Source organism: Asparagus officinalis, chromosome 9, assembly GCF_001876935.1.
Source record: "Asparagus officinalis chromosome 9, Aspof.V1, whole genome shotgun sequence".
NCBI classification, from domain to species: domain Eukaryota; kingdom Viridiplantae; phylum Streptophyta; class Magnoliopsida; order Asparagales; family Asparagaceae; genus Asparagus; species Asparagus officinalis.
This window is the reverse complement of record NC_033802.1, coordinates 4,029,122-4,048,300: the sequence shown is the minus strand read 5'-3', so window position 1 is coordinate 4,048,300 and position 19,179 is coordinate 4,029,122. Positions and strand designations below refer to the sequence as shown.

Below are 19,179 nucleotides of genomic sequence, written 5' to 3'. Positions count from 1 at the left end.
CAGAAGAGCAGTTAGCTGATTGTTTAACAAAAGGATTAGGTTCTAGAGAGTATGATATCTTTTGTAACAAGATGGGGATGATTGATATCTATCGCCCATCTTGAGGGGGAGTGTTGAGTTATTTAGACACTAAGTGAATTAGTCAATATTGTAAGGACCTAGTTGTAAGAATGCATTAATATAAAAGAGGGGTCTCTCAATGAGAGAAACTAACCCTAATTTTCACCCAAATATCTTCACATACCAAAGTACAGCAAATTATTACATAACTACAACACAAGTGCATGTAATCTGGTACTCAACAGTTCAATCGTTCAGTGCTCAAAGTCTTAGCAATATCCTGTGCTGTATTCTCAGCATCCTTCGCGATACCGAAAAGTCCTCTCTTTGATAATCCAACGCAGTACAGTCCATTCTTCCCCTTCCAGTGATTCGGAAACTTTTCTCTTGGTAATCCATCTTCATTCAATAGCCAACCCTTGTCATCCTACACCGTTGTCAAAATTGGAAAATTTTAATTTCAGGTTTATCGTAAATATCATCCAAGTAAGTAACAGATGAAGTTTATAGAGTTCACAATGTTAGTTTTACAGGTTTTCTGACGATGCTTATCGGGGTTTAAAGTGGAAACAAACAAATTGTTGAATACCTTCAGCCAGTTCTTTGCAGTGCTTCTATAACCAGTTGCAAACACAATTCCATCAAAGTGATGAGTCTCTCCATCTTTGAATGTAACTTCGTTGCCGTTCACTATTACAGGCTCTTTGACAACCTGCAAACTTTGCGGTTAGATTACTGTGCACATAACATAACAATTCTGATGAAATTCTAAAATAACTCGGATGATAAAACGATTACCTGGATTTCACCAGACTTGATCTTGTTGACTGTACCAACGTCGATAACTGCAGACCTGCCTTTTAGGGCTTTGAGAGCGAGGGATCCTATTTCGGGCCTGAGGATTCCGTACCTTGACAGGTTTCCATAGTAAATGCCGTTTAGAGCGATGAGAATTTTGTCAACGAGTTTTAATGGGAGGTATTGAACAAGAGTCATGCCCAAACGTATAAACCCCTTGGTCATTACATGGAACTGCACACATAAACAAATTTAATTAGTATTAATTTGAATTTTGTATAGGAATTACTTCAATTTGAATCCTTTCTATTTAAAAGAATAGGTTCATGCCCCTTGGTGCCTTTTTTCGAAACCACACAAATTTAATTACTACTAATTTGAATTTTGTATAGGAATTACTCTAATTTCATTCCTTTCTATTTAAAAGAATAGTTTCGTGCCCCTTGGCGTCTTTTTTCGAAACCACACAAATATAATTAGTACTAATTTGAATTTGTATAGGCATTACTTTAATTTCAATCCTTTCTATTTAAAAGAATAGGTTCATGCCCCTTGGTGCCTTTTTTCGAAACTACACAAATCTAATTAGTACCAATTTGAATTTTGAATACGAATTACTCTTATTTCATTTGTTTCTATTTAAAAGAATAGGTTCATGCTCCCTGGCGCCTTTTTTCGAAGTATTAATTTGAAATTCGTATAGGAATTACTCTACTTTCATTCCTGTCTATTTAAAAGAATAGGTTCATACCCCTTGGCGCCTTTTTTTGAAACCACATGACCTTTGTCAAACTCAAAAAAGAGAAGGGCGTGAATTTTAAAAAAAAAATACATATATACCATTGAACATACAATAGAAATAATTTTGATATGAATACCTATATTTTTATGCAAAACAAAATAAAAAGTTGCATACCGGACTCCGAATAGAAATAGAGGTTTTTGCGCCAAAATTCGAAAGATCATAAGCAATCTCCATGCCGGNGGAATGAATCAAATCACCATCAAAACTCTTAAGCCCCGGAATATCTGGAATAATCCCTTGTGCATTCTCGCCTGTCGCCACCACCAAGAATTGCGCCTTGTATTCATGTTCTTCACCTGTCACCAAATTACGCGTCTTCAAGCTCCAAGACTTCGAACACTCAACATACATTGCAGATTCAACGAATATGTTGAAAATAGGATTGACGTTGAATCTTACAACATATTCGTCCAAATATTCGACGAATTGGTTTTTTGGGATATATGTTGGTGCTGAATCGGCGTGTGGCATGTGAGGAAGTGCGCAGAATTCCTTAGCAAGGTGGAGGCTGAGTCGATCGTATGCTTTATTCTTCCATAAATGAGCATAGCAATCTTCTTTTTCGAGGAGGATATTGGGGATGCTGAGAACATTGAGGCATGCCGCGGTTGCTAGCCCTGCGGGGCCTGCTCCCACGATTACTACCCCCTTCTTCATGGAGGAAATTTTTTTGAGACAAGAAGAAAAACTTAGTTTGAGAAGAGGTTTAGGAAAGCAAAGAATTTGCTTGTTAATGGTTTCTTGTTTTTTCTTTGATATTTGCATAGGCTCTATGCCCACTAAGATTTATAGGAGAAACATGCTTTAATTACTTTCTTTAAAGAAATTTGTTAATTACTTTCTTTAAAGAAATTTCTGAATAATATGGTAAGATTCAATTTGTTATGATTGAGTTCATGCACACAAGGAGTCAACTTTTTTACTTCCCAATATTGAAGATTTAGTGCATGCTTATTCCTTTTATAGATTTTTTTTAAGGGAGTTATTATTGTTTCTATTTAGAAATGCTGGTTTTTTACAAAGATGTAGTCCTATATTTCTTTGGCAATCAAATATTGTTGTGCTCTAATACCACTTGTTATGCGCTGAAGCCAAAACCGATGTGCTTCGAGGAACCAAACCAAACGCCGAGAGAAGGCCAAACAAACCTAAATAATGTCACAAACACAAACAACCAATTTTAACGTGGTTCGGCAAGTTAGCTACGTCCACGGGGCAAGAAGGGGATGGGGTTTTCACTAATAGAGAAGAATAGTACAAACTAAGATTAGCATTACAGATAATAGAAAGATACAAAAATGGTTTGTATCTTTCTATAAATTCAGTAATTAGACAAAATATACAAAATATACATGTCACGGGTCATTGTATTTCTTTCCATCCATCTTGCCCACCTCCGTCTTCAAAATATTTTTCAGTGTAAGGTCGATGTTATCCAAGCAGCAGAAAGAAGATGATAGTACGATTAGACAAAGAAAACTGTACGAATCTCTCATCAGTACTTTATTTAGGGGTGCTCAGTGTAAACTATTACATTGGATTTCATAACTACATCTCACCTCCTACTACTACCAGTTACATACCAAAGTAGCGCAAAATTACTACATATACTGCAGCAACTACATGTAATCTGACGCTCAATCAGTTCAACCAGCTCTTTGCAGTGCTTCTACAACCTGCACATTTTGGCGTCAGATTACTGTGCATATAACATAATAATTCTGATGAAATTCTAAAATAAGTTGGAATGTAAAACAATTACTTGGATTTCACCAGACTTAATCTCCTTGACCGTTCCAACATCGATAACTGCAGACCTGCCTGTAGCGGCCTTGAGAGTGAGGGAGCCCAGTTTCGGCCTGACAAATCCGTACTTTGACAAGTTTCCATGGTAAATCCAGTTTAAATTGATCAGAATGTTGTCGATGAGTTTCGATGGAAGGTACTGAGCAAGAGTCATGCCCAAACGTATGAACTCCTTGGTCATCACATGAAACTGCATATACAGAGAAAGGTATAACTACTAATTAGTACTAAATTAATTCTTATTGGACAGAAATTACTCCAATTCATACCCTTCTATTTCAAATAATATGTTCATGCCCTTTTGGCGCCTTTTCCTGAAACTACTCGGGCTTTGGCAAGTCAAGAACAAAAAAAAAATGAAAAATGAAAAAACGCAATCTTTAAAAAAATTTACATCCATGCCATTTATTATACCATAAAAATAATATTGACATGAACGGACGCTATGATATATAATATTTTGATGCAAATAAAAATATAAAATATATACTGTGCTTCGAATGGAAATAGAGGTCTCGGCTCCAAAATTTGTGTTGATAATAGTGTATTGTAGTGGGTTTTAGTCCCACATTGCTTGGGAGAACAAACCTCACACTCCTCTACTTGTATAAATATATGTGCACACTCAATATTCAATTCAAGGGAAATTTACCCAAGATTCTCTCTCTCTCTCTTACTTTAACATGGTATCAGAGCTAGGGCTATTTCCCTTTCAATAAAATTTTTAACGCTTTTGCGTTCTTTTGCCAAATCTTGGCCTTATTGCTTTGCAGCCGTTTAATGTTTTATTTTTTTTATTTTTATTTTTAATTATTTGGCGTTCATCTGCCAGATATTTTGGCCTTGTCGTTTTGCGGCCTCTTAACGCGTTTCGCGTTCTCGTTTAACCTTCGGGTTCTATTTTAAACCTTCGGGTTTCATTCTAACCTTCGGGTTCTATTTTAAACCTTCGGGTTTCATTCTAACCTTCGGGTTCTATTTTAACGGCATTGTCGTTTCAAGACCGTCCGGGTTCTATTTTAACGGCATTGTCGTTTCAAGACCGTCTCTCGGTCTCAAATTAACGGCATCGTCGTTTCAAGCCGTCTCTCGGCCTCAAACGAACGACATTAGTAACAGCATCTCGACATCTTAACGTCTCAAGATTGCTGTTATGGCTCCTTCAGAGAAGATTCCCAAACCACCTTTGCCCCTCAATGATCAAAGTGACTGGGCAGGGTGGTCCACCATTGTCACCAATGCCTTGCGTGGCGCTGGTTTGCTTGATCATCTCACCAGTACGGGACCAGTTCCACCGTCCATCAGCACTGTTGCTTCATCCAGTACTATTGCCTCTGGCAGTGGTGATGTCGATCTTCAGACTGCTCGTGCTCTCTATGTCAAGGAGAGTTCAGAGTGGCAATTGCAGGAATTTCGTGTTATGGATTATCTCACTCGCTGTGTTGGCTCTGGTCTCACTGTCGAGATTGGCTCGCTTCCCTCTGCTCAGGCCATGTGGACTCGTCTCACTGAGCGTTTCACTGAGTGCTCGGGTGCACGGGAGGCATATCTTCTGCAACGCATTTCTCTACAACGCAAAGGTAGTTCATCTCTGCAGTCCCATTTTGGACAAATGCAAGCTTTTTGGACAGAGTTACGCTCCATGCTTCCTGGACGTAATTCCACATATGAAGACTGGCTAGCCTGGTACGAACGGCATGAGGTGCATCAATTGTTTCAGTCCCTTCCTGAATATTCAACTATGGCTGATCAACTACTTCACCAGCCTCAATTTCCGACTTTGGCCTCAGTTATGGGAGCTCTCACTGCTTATGAGACCCGGCAGCAGACAGCACGACTCAATTTGTCAACAGACACTCCTACCTCTTCACTCGAGACTGTTTTGTCTGTACCTGTCACTGCTCCTGTTATGAATTATACTTCTCCACAGGCTCCCTCTCCACAGGCTCGATCTAAGCTCTCTTGCAAATATTGTAAGAAGGAAGGACACCGCATTGAGACATGCTTCAAGCTTCATCCTGAGTTACGTTCCTCAGGTACTGGACGTGGTCGGCGACCCCCTCAGTCTCAACCCTCTCGTACACCAGGATTGTTGGCCAATGCTATACCTTCTACTACTTCAGACTCTACTATTCAAGCTATTGAAAGTCTTCGCCGTCAACTTGATGCTTTTCAACATATCACCTCTACATCCGCCGCACAACTCTCTGGTATGCATTTTGCTGGTTCTTCAGCTAATCCTTCAGTCTCTGGTATGAATGATCTCTGGATTTTTGACTCTGGTTGTTCCTTTCATATGACTTGTAATGCCTCACTTTTATCCTCTGTCTTTACTTCATCCTCTCTTCCTCCTATCTACACAGCTGCTGGACAACCATTGTCCATTACTCAGTATGGCTCTATTACCCCACAAAATGATCCATCTGGTCGTCTAACACTTGGTCCCGTCTATGTGGCTCCACAATTGTGCTTGAATTTAATTTCTATTAGCTCTTTATGCATGGCGGGCCTGTTTGTCTCATTTTCTTCTGATACTTGTATTGTGCAGGATCCACAGACGGGCAAGACGGTTGGGGCGGGTCGTAGGAGGCACAAACTGTATTTTCTGGAATATCTTCACCTTCCAGAGTCCATACGTCCACGTTCTCTTGTTGCTTCTCTTTGTTCGTCAAAACCCTCTACCTCGCTTCCTGCCAATTTATGGCATAGACGACTTGGTCATGTGTGTAATAAAAGGCTGGAGAGTCTTATTCAGTCTGGAGTACTTGGTCCTGTATCATCTAGTTCTAGTATTGAGTCATGTGCTGGTTGCAAATTGGCTAAATTCACTGCTTTACCATTTAAAATGAGTACATCTGTATCCACTTCCTTATTTGATTTAGTACATTCTGATATTTGGGGGCCAGCTCCTTTGCCTTCTTCATCTGGCTACTTATATTATGTTAGTTTTATCGACGATTTCTCTCGTTTTACATGGGTTTACCTACTTAAGAATCGCTCTGACGTACTTACTGCTTATCAAGCCTTCACTGCTATGATTTTCACTCAATGGCAATCTCGTATTAAAGTTTTTCGTTCTGATTGTGCCAAAGAGTACCTATCCTCTGCCATGCGCTCTATCATGTCCTCTCATGGGACTATCTTTCAACAGTCATGTCCCTACACTCATGAGCAAAATGGTGTTGCTGAACGCAAACATCGTCATATCCTCGATACTGCCCGATCAATGCTCATTTCTTACTCTGTTCCTCGTCGTTTCTGGGCTGAGGCTATTCTCACCGCGACTCATGCCATTAATATCACTCCATCTAGCTCTCTTTCCGGTGCTACTCCTTATAGTCGTGTTTATACTCATCCTCCCCGTTATGATCTAGTTCGCGTTTTTGGTTGTCGATGTTTTGTTTTTCTGCCATCTCACGAACGTGATAAATTGTCTCCCAGAGCAGTTTCTTGTGTTTATTTAGGAATTAGTTCAGAACATCGAGGTTATCGTTGTTATGATCCCGCAACTCGTCGAGTTCATATATCTCGTCATGTTCAGTTCGAAGAGGATTCTCCATATTATTCTACTTCTGATGACTTTAATTTCCTCCACTCTACCGATCATGCTTCCCCGTCCACTGCATCACCCACTTCTTCACCTCAATTTTCCTTTCGAGATCTCCCTGACATCTCTCCCTCTCCTTCTGTTGACTCTTCCTCACCTGAGTCTTCTCTTACACCATCTAATCCATATCCTGTGGACACAACTCTCACTCCAGAAAATACTGTTGATCTTCATGCACCTGCGCCAGCATCTCCCCCGCCTGAGGTTCCTCTTGCTCTTCGTCGAGGCAAACGCCCACATGTCATGCCTGCCCGGTATGCTTCTGTTACTTCTTATTCACCTATCTTTCATAACTTTCTTGCTGCCATTCATACTATTGTTGAGCCAAAGTCCTTCCAAGAGGCAGTTCAAATTCCAGAGTGGCGACAAGCTATGGCTGAGGAATTTCAAGCATTTCAGCAAACTCATACCTGGGATATTGTTCCCTGTCCTCCTGGGATCTCTCTTGTTGGCAGTAAATGGGTTTATAAGGTCAAGTTTCGTCCTGATGGCACCATTGAACGTCGAAAAGCTCGTTTAGTGGCTAGAGGTTTTACTCAGCAACAAGGTATTGATTATGAGGAGACCTTTGCTCCTGTTGCTCAGATGCCCACTGTGCGTACTCTCCTTGCGGTCGCTGCTGCTCATCGTTGGCCCTTATACCAGATGGATGTCAAAAATGCTTTTCTTCATGGCTCTTTATCAGAGACCGTATATATGCAACCGCCTCCAGGGTCAAATATTCCTCCGGGACATGTATGTCTCCTTCGTCGTGCTGTTTATGGTCTCAAACAGGCACCCCGCGCTTGGTTTGAGTGTTTTCGCGATGTTGTGCTCAAAGCGGGCTTTATAGAAAGTCATCAAGATGCTTCTCTGTTTGTTCGCACTACATCGCGTGGCAGGGTTTTATTACTCATCTATGTAGATGATATGATCATTACAGGTGATGATATGACAGGTATACAATACGCAAAATCTCAGTTGCAACAACAGTTCCACATGAAGGATCTTGGATCTCTTCGGTATTTCCTTGGTCTAGAAATTTCTCAAGGCCCGCGGGGTGTATTACTGTCTCAACAGAAGTATCTCTCAGATATTCTAAATCAAGCTGAGTTAACTGATAATACAACTGTCGATACTCCACTCCAGCAGAATGTCAAACTTTGCTCTACTGACGGTGAGCCTCTATCTGATCCTACCCGATATCGACATCTTGTTGGTCAGTTGGTCTATTTGTGCATCTCTCGACCAGATATCTCTCATGCTGTTGGTATTGTCAGTCAATTTGTTAGTGCCCCACGTTCTGTACACTATGCTGTCTTATTACGGATTCTTCGGTACCTCCGGGGTACTAGCACTCGCTCACTTTTGTTTCCTGCTACATCTAAGTTAGAGCTTTGTGCATATTCTGATGCTGATTGGGCTGGTGATCCAACTACCAGAAAGTCTACCATAGGTTATTGTATATTTCTTGGTGATTCCCTTATTTTCTGGCGAAGTAAGAAACAAGATGTTATTGCTCTTTCCAGTACTGAGGCAGAGTATCGTGCAATGTCCACAACAGCTAAAGAGATTATTCATCTTCGTCGCCTTCTCAGTGATTTCGGTATTTCTGTTACGACTCCTACTCCTCTCTACTGTGATAATAAGAGTGCCATCCAGATTGCTAATAATCCAGTATTTCATGAAAGGACCAAACATATTGAGATCGACGCTCATTTTGTCCGTCACCAAGTTATCAAGGACAAGACAATTCTACTTCCTCATGTTTCATCCGCTGACGAGCTTGCAGATTTCTTCACAAAGGCCTTACCTGTTCATCGGTTCCAGTTTCTTGTACGCAAACTCACTTTGTTTGATCCAACATGAGTTTGAAGGGGGCTGTTGATAATAGTGTATTGTAGTGGGTTTTAGTCCCACATTGCTTGGGAGAACAAACCTCACACTCCTCTACTTGTATAAATATATGTGCACACTCAATATTCAATTCAAGGGAAATTTACCCAAGATTCTCTCTCTCTCTCTTACTTTAACAATTTGAAAGATCATGCGCAATCTCCATACCAGAATTCCCACATCCGACTGCCAAAATGCTCCTCTTCAAAACCCTTCCCAGATTTATACCGAGAAGAATGAATCACATCACCATCAAAACCCTTAAGCCCGGGAATGTCCGGCATGAACACCTGCACGTTCTCACCGGTCGCCACGACCAGGAATCGTACAGTGTACTCAACTTAGTTGTCTGTCACTACATTGCGTGTCTTTACACTCCAAGACTTCAAATCCTCATCATACGTAACAGGTGTGTTTCAGATTGGATCGACGTTGAATTTATGTATGTATTCGTCCAAATATTCTACAATTGGTCCTCGGGGATGTAGGTTGGGGCAGAATTGGCGTGTGGCAAGTGAGGGAGGGCGCAGAACTCCTTGGCGAGGTGGAGCTTGAGTTGATCGTATGCGTTCTTCTTCCAGAGGTGAGCATGGCAGTCTTCTTTTTCAAGCACGATGCTGGAGACGTTGAGGACGTTGAGGCAAACAGCAGTGGCGAGCCCTGCGGGGCCCGCTCCAACTATCGGCGTACACCTCCTTCATTGTGAAAAAGAGATGAAAAAAGAAGAAACCAAGTTGGAGTAGAGACTAGGAGATCAAATTAAGAAGAGAATTAATTTGTTGATTTTTTCCTCCACCTAAATTTTGCATAGACCCCATGCCCTCTAGGATTCATAGGGGAAAACATTAGTTAATTACTTTCTATAAGAAATTTCTGAATAATATGCTAAGATTCAGCTTCTTATGCTTGAGTTCATGCACACAAGGAGAATTTGTCTACTTACCAATATTGGAGAGAGTTATTGCATACTTATCCCTTGTATAGGTTTCTTTTGAGGAGTTACTATTGTTTCTATTTAGATATGCATGCTTGTTAATTTCTTTTAAAGATATAGTTCATATTCTTTTGGAAAGATTAAAAAAGTTACGGTACTTGAAGGAATTACCATGATTTTAGTTAGTGCCGTGTCTCATGGCGTCAGAGTTGTGTCTTCAATTTTAATGAAGAGATCCAATTTTGGGAGGTTGAGTCCTGTTTGGATTCAAAGTTGGCAACGTTTGCTCAAGGGTCGCGACTTGCGACCCAAACTCACAAGGACGCAAAACATATACAGATAAAGATATCCACAGATGTCCGAATGTACGGGTTATGAATAAGGATGCTAAATGGGTATTCAAGCTTTATCATTAATTGTAAATAATAATTATGCTGATACGGATATAATAAGTGTCATATTTGGATCTTACTCATGTCCTTAATTTTGCACCCTTACAAAGACAACATCATTTTATCCAATCATGAAAGGTGATGAAATGAATTTTTTTTAAAAAATAAAATTTTACCATTCAACATGATACTGATACAAACCGGGTAACGGTAGGAATTTTGAGTACAAAAACTTCTATTCATCTCATTTGACATTGGATTAAGATTTGTGTGTTTATTTTCTGATTGTGGTCCTATCCCTCTATCCACCAAGCTGGTTGAATTTTGATGAATTTGAGTGTTGTTTGCAATCAGTACTCATATTGTCAAGAAAACTGAAGTGAATGTCGGTGGATCTCACTTGAGCTCTGAGGCGAACGGCGGCGTGGACCTCGCCTGTGGGTCTGGAGGAGATCGCCTGATGGAGCTCGGGTCGTGGAGGCGAGATCAAACTCGCCTGATGATCGAGGATTCGCCTGCGGGCGAGGTTGATCAGCTTGGGAGGCGAGATCGAACTCGCCTGTAGGCGAGCAGGTGCAGGCGACTTCGGGTACGTGGGGCTCGTGGTGCTCGCGGTGAGGCACGGGGCGTCGGCCTATAAAAGGGGAAACCCCCTTTCGCGAGCAGGTGGAGCAGAAAGAGAGAGAAGAAAAAGTTTGATATCCTCTCTCTTATTTGTAATTTCTTATGGTTGAATAAGAAATTATTGTGCTGCTTCCGTGGACGTAGGCAAGTTTGCCGAACCACGTAAATCTGTTGTCTCGTCTACTTTACTTCTGTTTTATCTGTGTAGTCGCTTATTACTTGTATTGGTTAGTTTGAGTTTGGCTTAAACTCGAGCTAGGATTATTTTCTCTCGGAATTTATTGAACTTCCGCAGCAGTGTGGGCGACACGCACGCCCAACAATTGGTATCAGAGCCCTTATTCAGATTGGCGGTGGTTGAGCTACTGATCTAAGGTGGTGATTGATTATTGTGTGGTGAACATAAGGTATTTGTTGAAATTCCTGAGAGAAGCGGATTTACTAAAACAAGCGGAAAATGGCGTCTACAAGTAAAACAGTTAAAGTGGGAAAGTATGAGATCGAGAAATTCAATGGGAAGAATGATTTTTCCTATTGGATGATGCAAATGAAAATTTTATTAATTTCGCAAAAATTACACAAAGCTTTGGCTGAAAAAGAGAAGAAGCACAAGGATATGTCTGATGAGGATTGGGAGGAGCTGGATCTGGAAGCACGGGCGTCGATTATCCTTTACCTTGAAAGGGTTGTAGCTTTCTTGGTAGATGGAGAGACAACGGCTGCGGGCGTATGGTTAAAGTTAGAAAGCACTTTCATGACGAAGAGTCTAACGAACCGGATCTATTTAAAATCCAAATTGTATACTTGCAAGATGGAGGAAGGCTCGTCAATCCGGGAGTACATCAACAAATTCGATAGGATCTTATCGGATTTGAAAGACATTGAGGTGACAGTAGAAGACGAGGATCATGCACTTCTACTACTTCTATCTCTACCAAAGTCTTATGAGAATCTGGTTCAAACACTAATGCTTGTGGGTGATAGTTTATCAATGGATGAGACTAGAATGGCGCTTCTAGCGGATGATCTTCGAAAAATTACAACTAGTGATATGACCACTGGTGGTAACAAAGAACAAGCGCAGGGGTTCTTCGCCAGAGAAAGGGGCAATGAGCGAGGAAAAGACAAGGGAGGAAAGTCTAGATCTAAATCAAGACCTCTTGCGGAAAGATCGTGTTTCAAATGCGCTGAGCTAGGGCATTTTAAAGTTAATTGTCCTAACAAGAGAGTAGGTGGGAAGAAGAACAACAACAAGATTGAATGACGAGAAGGTAAGGAAGAGGCGAGCTACGCTTCAGGGGAAGGGAGCGATAAGGAATGCTATGTCGTCACGGGTGGCGAGGATACCTCCGGGAAGTGGATACTTGATTCTGATTGCTCTTACCACATGTGTCCAAATAGAAAGTGATTTACGACCTACAGGAGCATTGATGATGGAACCGTATTGATGGGACACAACCATGCTTATAAAACAGTGGGGCTAGGTGATATCAAGATCAAGATGTATGATGGAGTGGTTCGAACCTTGACGGATGTAAGGCACGTTCCCGACTTATGGAAGAATCTTATCTCAGTTGGTGCTTTGGACTCCGGGGGTTGCAAGATTGTAACAGAGAATGGAATAAAGAGGGTTGTTCTGAGTTCCTTAACAGTGATGAAGGGTGTTCGTTACGGTAACCTATATACTCTCTCGGGTATGACGGTAACGGGAGATGCAACAGTTGGAGCTGAAGGAAGTGATGGAGACCCATGTGAGCACACACGGTTATGGCATAGGCGGCTTAGGCACATGTCAGAGAAGGGTCTAGATCTGCTTGGTAAGGAGGGTTTGCTGAAGAATCTGAAGAAGTCTTGCATGGATTTTTTAGAGGACTGTGTGTATGGGAAGGCGCACAGGGTTCAATTTCTGAGGAGCAATCACAAAAAGCAGAGAGATACTAGATTATGTGCACACGGATATTTGGGGTCCGGCTTCGACAACTTCTAAGGATGGTTCCAGATATTTGTCTCATTCATAGATGATCATTCGAGATATGCTTGGATTTATTTTCTAAAGCATAAGAATGAGGTATTTGAGATATTCAAGAAGTGGAAGGCGATGGTTGAGAACAGGACAGGAAAGAAATTAAAGACATTGAGATCTGACAACAGTACAGAGTATACAGATGGTGCCTTCAAGGAGTTATGTGATCAGGAGGGGATTGTCAGATACTGGACAGTTAGATCTACACCACAGCAAAATGGGTCGCGAAGAGACTGAACCGAACACCGCGAGAGAAAGCAGTGAGTATGTGATCTTATGCTGGTTTGGGCAAAGAATGGTGGGCAGAGTCGATTGCTATAGCTTGCTATATAGTGAATCGATCTTCACATTCGACATTGGACGGTGATACATCCTATCGGGTGTGGTCAGGGGAGCATGCAGATTATAAGAGGCTCTGAATCTTTGGGTGTACCACCTACTATCACGTCAACGAGGGAAAGCTTAACACGAGGGTCAAGAAGGTAATTTTCTTGGGGTATGCAAAGGGTGTAAAAGGCTATCGCCTTTGGTGTACAGAAGATTTAAAGTTCGTGATCAGCAGAGACGTTACCTTTGATGAGAAGTCCATGATTGCTAAGGTGCCCAAGGATGATGGTGTTGAAATTGTTGGGAATTCTAAGTCCCAGGTTATTGATATAGAACCTAAAGACCAACCAGGTTCTAACCGTGTTCAAGTGGGAAATCAGGTAGATGATGAGCTTAAGCAGGAGGAGGTTCAGTAGGAGAATACACAGGCATTACAACAACAGCAGCTCGAGGATAGATTAGTTTCTACTAGGTCAAAATGAGAATACAAAAGCTGGGGGCTGATCAACCCCTGAAGCACTATGAGCAGGTTAATTTGGTTGAGTACTCACTCTCGGTGGAGGAAGATGAGCCGGTCTCCTTCAAGAAAGCTATTCAGGATAGAAATAGCGAGAGTTGGTTGGCTGCGATGGAGGAGGAGATGGAATCTCTCCGGAAGAACCAAACATGGGAGGTGGTCCATTGCCCATAGGAAAGTAAGCTATAGGTTGTAAGTGGCTGTATAAAAGAAAAGAAGATCATTTAGAGCTCGGTGGTACGAGGTACAAGGAGAGACTAGTGGCTAAGGGGTTTGCACAAAGAGAGGGTGTGGATTACAACGAGATATTTTCTCCGGTGGTGAAACACACGTCTATTCGGGTGCTATTAAGTATTATTTCTCATGGTGATCTTGAGCTGGAACAACTCGATGTCAAGACAGCCTTCTTGCACGGAGACTTGGATGAAGAGATCTATATGCATCAACCTGAGGGCTACAAGGTTGAGGATAAGGAGCATCATGTATGTCGCTTGAGGAAGTCACTTTATGGATTAAAGCAATCTCCTCGACAGTGGTACAAGTAATTTGACTCCTTTATGCTAAAGCATGGGTTTTCCCGAAGCGATTATAATTATTGTGTTTACATTCGGAAGGTTCGTGGAGGTGATTATATCTATCTTCTTTTGTATGTGGATGACATGCTTATTACTTCGAGAAGCAAGGTGTAGATAGATAGGCTAAAATCTCAACTTGGTAAAGAATTCAAGATGAAGGACATGGACGCTGCAAGAAAAATACTAGGAATGGAGATTAGAAGAGAGCAGGCGAATCGGCGATTGATCTTAAGTCAGAAGGGCTACATTGAGCGGGTGATCACGAGGTTCGGGATGCAAAGTGCCAAGTCAGTGGTGACTCCATTGGCTCAACACTTCAGGCTTTCAGGTAAACAATCTCCCACTACAGTGAAAGATAAGGCACACATGGAGCGTGTTCCCTATGCTAGTGCAGTTGGCAGTTTGATGTACGCAATGGTGTGTACACATTCAGATATTTCACAGGCGGTTAGTGTGGTCAGCAGGTTCATGGTGAATCCGGGAAAGGCATACTAGGAAGCGGTGAAATAGGTCCTAAGGTACTTGAAAGGTATCGCGGATACGGGTTTGTGTTTTGGTGGAGATACATGTCAGATCGACGGGTATGTGGACTCAGATTATGGGGGCGATCTAGTTAAACGGCGATCTACTACTGGTTATGTATTCAGGATACATGGGGCTCTAGTTAGTTGGCGATCGATGTTACAGGCTACAGTGGCACTTTCTACTACAGAGGTCGAGTACATGGCCATGACGGAGGGAGTGAAGGAAACATTGTGGCTGTGGGGCCTTCTAGACGATTTGGGGATTGAGCAGGAGAGCGTGAACTTGTGGTACGACAGTCAAAGTGCGATTCACTTAGCGAAGAATCAAGTTCACCATGCTCGTACCAAGCATATCGACGTCAAATATCATTTTGTGCGGGATGTCATAGAGGAAGGTGATATCTCTCTCATGAAGGTGCACACGAATGAGAATCTCGCAGACATGTTAACCAAGGTGGTGACAGGCAGCAAGTTCCAACATTGCTTGGACTTGCTTCATATCAGTTCGTGTTGATCTGCCCAAGAGGACAATAGCAGAACTACGATTAGCTTGATCCCTATGGAGGGTACGTAGGCAGCCGCGGTATAGTGTGCAGCTGGTTTGGCCTAGTTGGTATTCGCGGTGTTCTTCATATGTTCGTCCAAAATTTAAGGTTTATCAAATGATGTACGAAGTTGAGTAATAAAGTGAATGTCTGTGGATCTCACCTGAGCTCTGAGGCGAACGGCGGCGTGGACCTCGCCTCTGGGTCTGGAGGAGATCGCCTGATGGTGCTCGGGTCGTAGAGGCGAGATCAAACTCGCCTGATGATTGAGGATTCACCTACGGGCGAGGTTGATCTGCTTGGGAGGCGAGATCGAACTCGCTTGTAGGCGAGCAGGTTCAGGCTAGGTCGAATTCGCCTGTAGGTGAAGGCGCGGCGAGGCGCTGGGCGTCGGCCTATAAAAGGGGACCCCCTTTCGCGAGCAGGTGGAGCAGAGAGAGAGAAGAAAAAGCGGCTGAGTTTTTTCTTTCTCTGTGTTCTTTGAGCAGTGATTTTATATTAAAACCACTTGTTATTTGTAAGAGAGATCTCAAGTTTGAGATCCTCTCTCTTATTTGTAATTTCTTGTGGTTGAATAAGAAATTATTGTGCTGCTTCCGTGGACGTAGGTAAGTTTGCCGAACTACGTAAATCTATTGTCTCGTCTACTTTACTTCTGTTTTATATGTGTAGTCGCTTATTACTTGTATTGGTTAGTTTGAGTTTGGCTTAAACTCAAGCTAGGATTGTTTTCTCTCGGAATTTATTTAGCTTCTGTAGCGGTGTGGGCGACACGCGCGCCCAACAAAAACAAATGACTTGTCTGAGTTTTCTGGATTTTTCCCATTGTGAGGGCATTTTCGTTGTGTTTTCTGAGTGTAAGAGTATTTCTAATGATTAATGAAGCAGCAGACAGTGGCGGACCAAAAATTTTGCGTTGGGGACCAAAAAATCTTACATACATTAAATGCCTGTTAAGTATTTATACTACATGTAAAAGAGGATTGCCATACCAAAACTTTTGATTTTTACTAGGTGAAATGCACGTGCAATGCACGTGGTTAGATACCATGATTAATTTTTTTAAATTTTTTTCCTAACTAAAATTTGTTCATCGGTTCCACTTTAATAGTTTGTGCTTAATTTTGTCTTTAAAATTTAATATTACGATTATTTATTTTCTTTGACGTTTGTTTAAATGAGCTATATCTAACTTAAATTTTCATGTTGATATTTTAATTGATAGAAAAAAATATAATCTGAAGCTAATTTAAATTTTCATATTACTTAGACTGACATAAAACCAAGCTTTACTTGAGAAAGTATAGTGTTGTGAAAGTAAAAAATATTGAAACAATGTTATACAAGAAAAGTAAATATTTAAAACTAATAAGGCAAGGTGATTGATTAAAAGTATGCTAAAATAAAACAAAAGATACTATAAAATTTATTCCTAATCATTAATAGACTTCATAAAAATTATAAACTAAATATTAATGCTAACTCTAGTATACTTTTATATGATAAAATTATCTACATAAGCATATAAAAGTACTAAAAAAATTCATGAACTCCCTTCTAAAGATTCCTAGTTTCACTCAAAACAATTAAACTATTCTATAAAATAATCTAAAAATATTATCTTTTATTCCTTCTATTTTAATTTTTTGGGCTAAATACCCATATTGTTATTTTAATTCCACCCCATTTACTAAGAATGTATTTTAATTAGGCAAACCTGCTTTAAGACATTTTAATTGATTCAACTTACCAACAAGACCATTTTATCTCGTCGGCGACCAGTTTTCCGGTGAGATCTCGTTACGTGCGTGGTACATGATGATTTAAACTGTTTTTTAGCTGCTTATGTGACACGGATTTTTTGACGTGGCAGTGTTTAATGGTAGGAATTAACCCTCTAAAAATCCTAATTCACCCAAAATAGGATAGATCCGTACCACATCAGCAGCTAAAAAATAGTTTAAGTCATCATGTGTCACACACGTGACGAGCTCAAATCGAAAAATTGATCGCTGATGAGAAAAATGGCCTTGTTGATAAGTTGAATCAATTAAAATACCTTAAAGCAGGTTTGCCTAATTAAAATACCTTCTTGGTAAATGGGGTGGAATTAAAATACCAATATGGGTATTTAGTCTTTTTTATTGAGTTAAGATCAATCATTCTTCACATTTATATTTTTTCTGGGCAATTCTATAATAGAGTCTTCATCATCTACATCAATTGTGACATCAGGCTGGAGTTGTATTTTTTGCACTGTTATCTTTCCTAGCCTCGTTATTCTTTGATTTTTTTCGTTTAACTTCACAAAGATGTTGGATGTATTTATAATGTTAAACACAAACTTCTTAAAATATAGACTTTGATTTTTCTTATTTTAATGAGAATAAATTTTAATTTCAAATACATATATAATTATTTGTGTTCCAAATTTATTACTTAAATAAGATTAAGAGTTACCTCTTTTTCATCAACAATGAATTCTTCTGATATGTATCCAATAAGAGTTTCTACTATGTCAATTATATTACTTTTGCTCTATCTCTATCATTTTTCACAAAGATCTGAACTAAATACATGCATTTTTCATAACCAATTTGTCTTAGATTATAGTATTAATATTTAATTTCTTTAGTATTTGAAAAACAAAGTATAAAATTTATGAATACTTACTAATTTTTTTTATTCTTCCATAGAGAATTCTTCTTTGATTGATATAAAGTTGTTAAATTATTCTTCAATAAAACTCAGTCTGTGCTTTTTTGATTTATTTCAGTCGCTTTATCATTTACAATGGAAATATTTTAATTCTTTTGAATGATATATTCGAACATTCTAAAAGTTTCTCCATATGTAATTCATTGTATTATTTTACCTTATAAATATTACTAACATCAAAGATTAATGTTTCTAAATTATAATCAATCGATGCTAAGCTATCATTTTTATGGTGTGTGTGTGTGTGTATATATATATATATATATATATATATATATATATATATATTAATGAAAGAATACCAAATATTTACACATTTCTTTACCAAGTTTTAAATTTTAAACCCTTTTTTGTGGTTTTGAACTTTAAGGGTGCGATTTGTAATTTTTAAAACTTTGGGAGTGTTTTTTAAAAAAATACTTTTAAGTTTGGTAGTTGTAACTTCTATGTTTTATGTGTCGGTAGTAATTTTTAAATGTCAGAATATTTCCTACAACTCTAAAATTTAAACATTCATTTTGTAATTATTAAATTGTAGATTAATTTTTGAAAAACTCAAATATCATCGGTTTGCAATAATTTCCAGATTTAATGTGTACTTGTTAGAAATTTTGAAATTTTAGAGTTTTTTGCGATTTTTAATTTTGAAGATGACTTTTGTTGTAATTTTTTATAACTTTAAGGTTAATTTTGGTAAATTTTAAATTTTTAGGTGCATGAAGGTAATCTCTTGAATTCATTTTTTATTGTTTACAAATTTTAAAATTTTAGAATTTAATGGTGGTTTTTTATAATTTGAACTTTGAGGGTATTTCTATAATTTTTGAGACATTGAAGGTGTTAATTGGAAATTTTAAAGTTTTCAGAGGTGGTTGTTAATTTCTTAATGTTGTGTTTGTTATTCTAAGTTTGAAATGTTAAAAATTTTCAGGTGCATCATGGTAATCCCTTGAATTCATTTATGTTGTTTGAAAATTTTGAAATTTTAGAATTTTAGGGTGCTTATTTGTAATTTAAACTTTTGAGGGTGTTTGTGTTTGTGCATTCCT

At 39.5% G+C, this 19,179-nt stretch overlaps 1 protein-coding gene across 1 annotated transcript; it reads right to left on the bottom strand.

The window, feature by feature from the left end:
• Positions 299-2,320, bottom strand: LOC109824205 (probable indole-3-pyruvate monooxygenase YUCCA10). The gene is made up of 4 exons (XM_020390739.1): positions 1,775-2,320; positions 859-1,092; positions 650-772; positions 299-487 (listed from the first exon to the last, which is right to left on the bottom strand). Exons 1-4 carry the CDS (start codon positions 2,318-2,320, stop codon positions 299-301), a joined length of 1,092 nt encoding a protein of 363 aa, XP_020246328.1.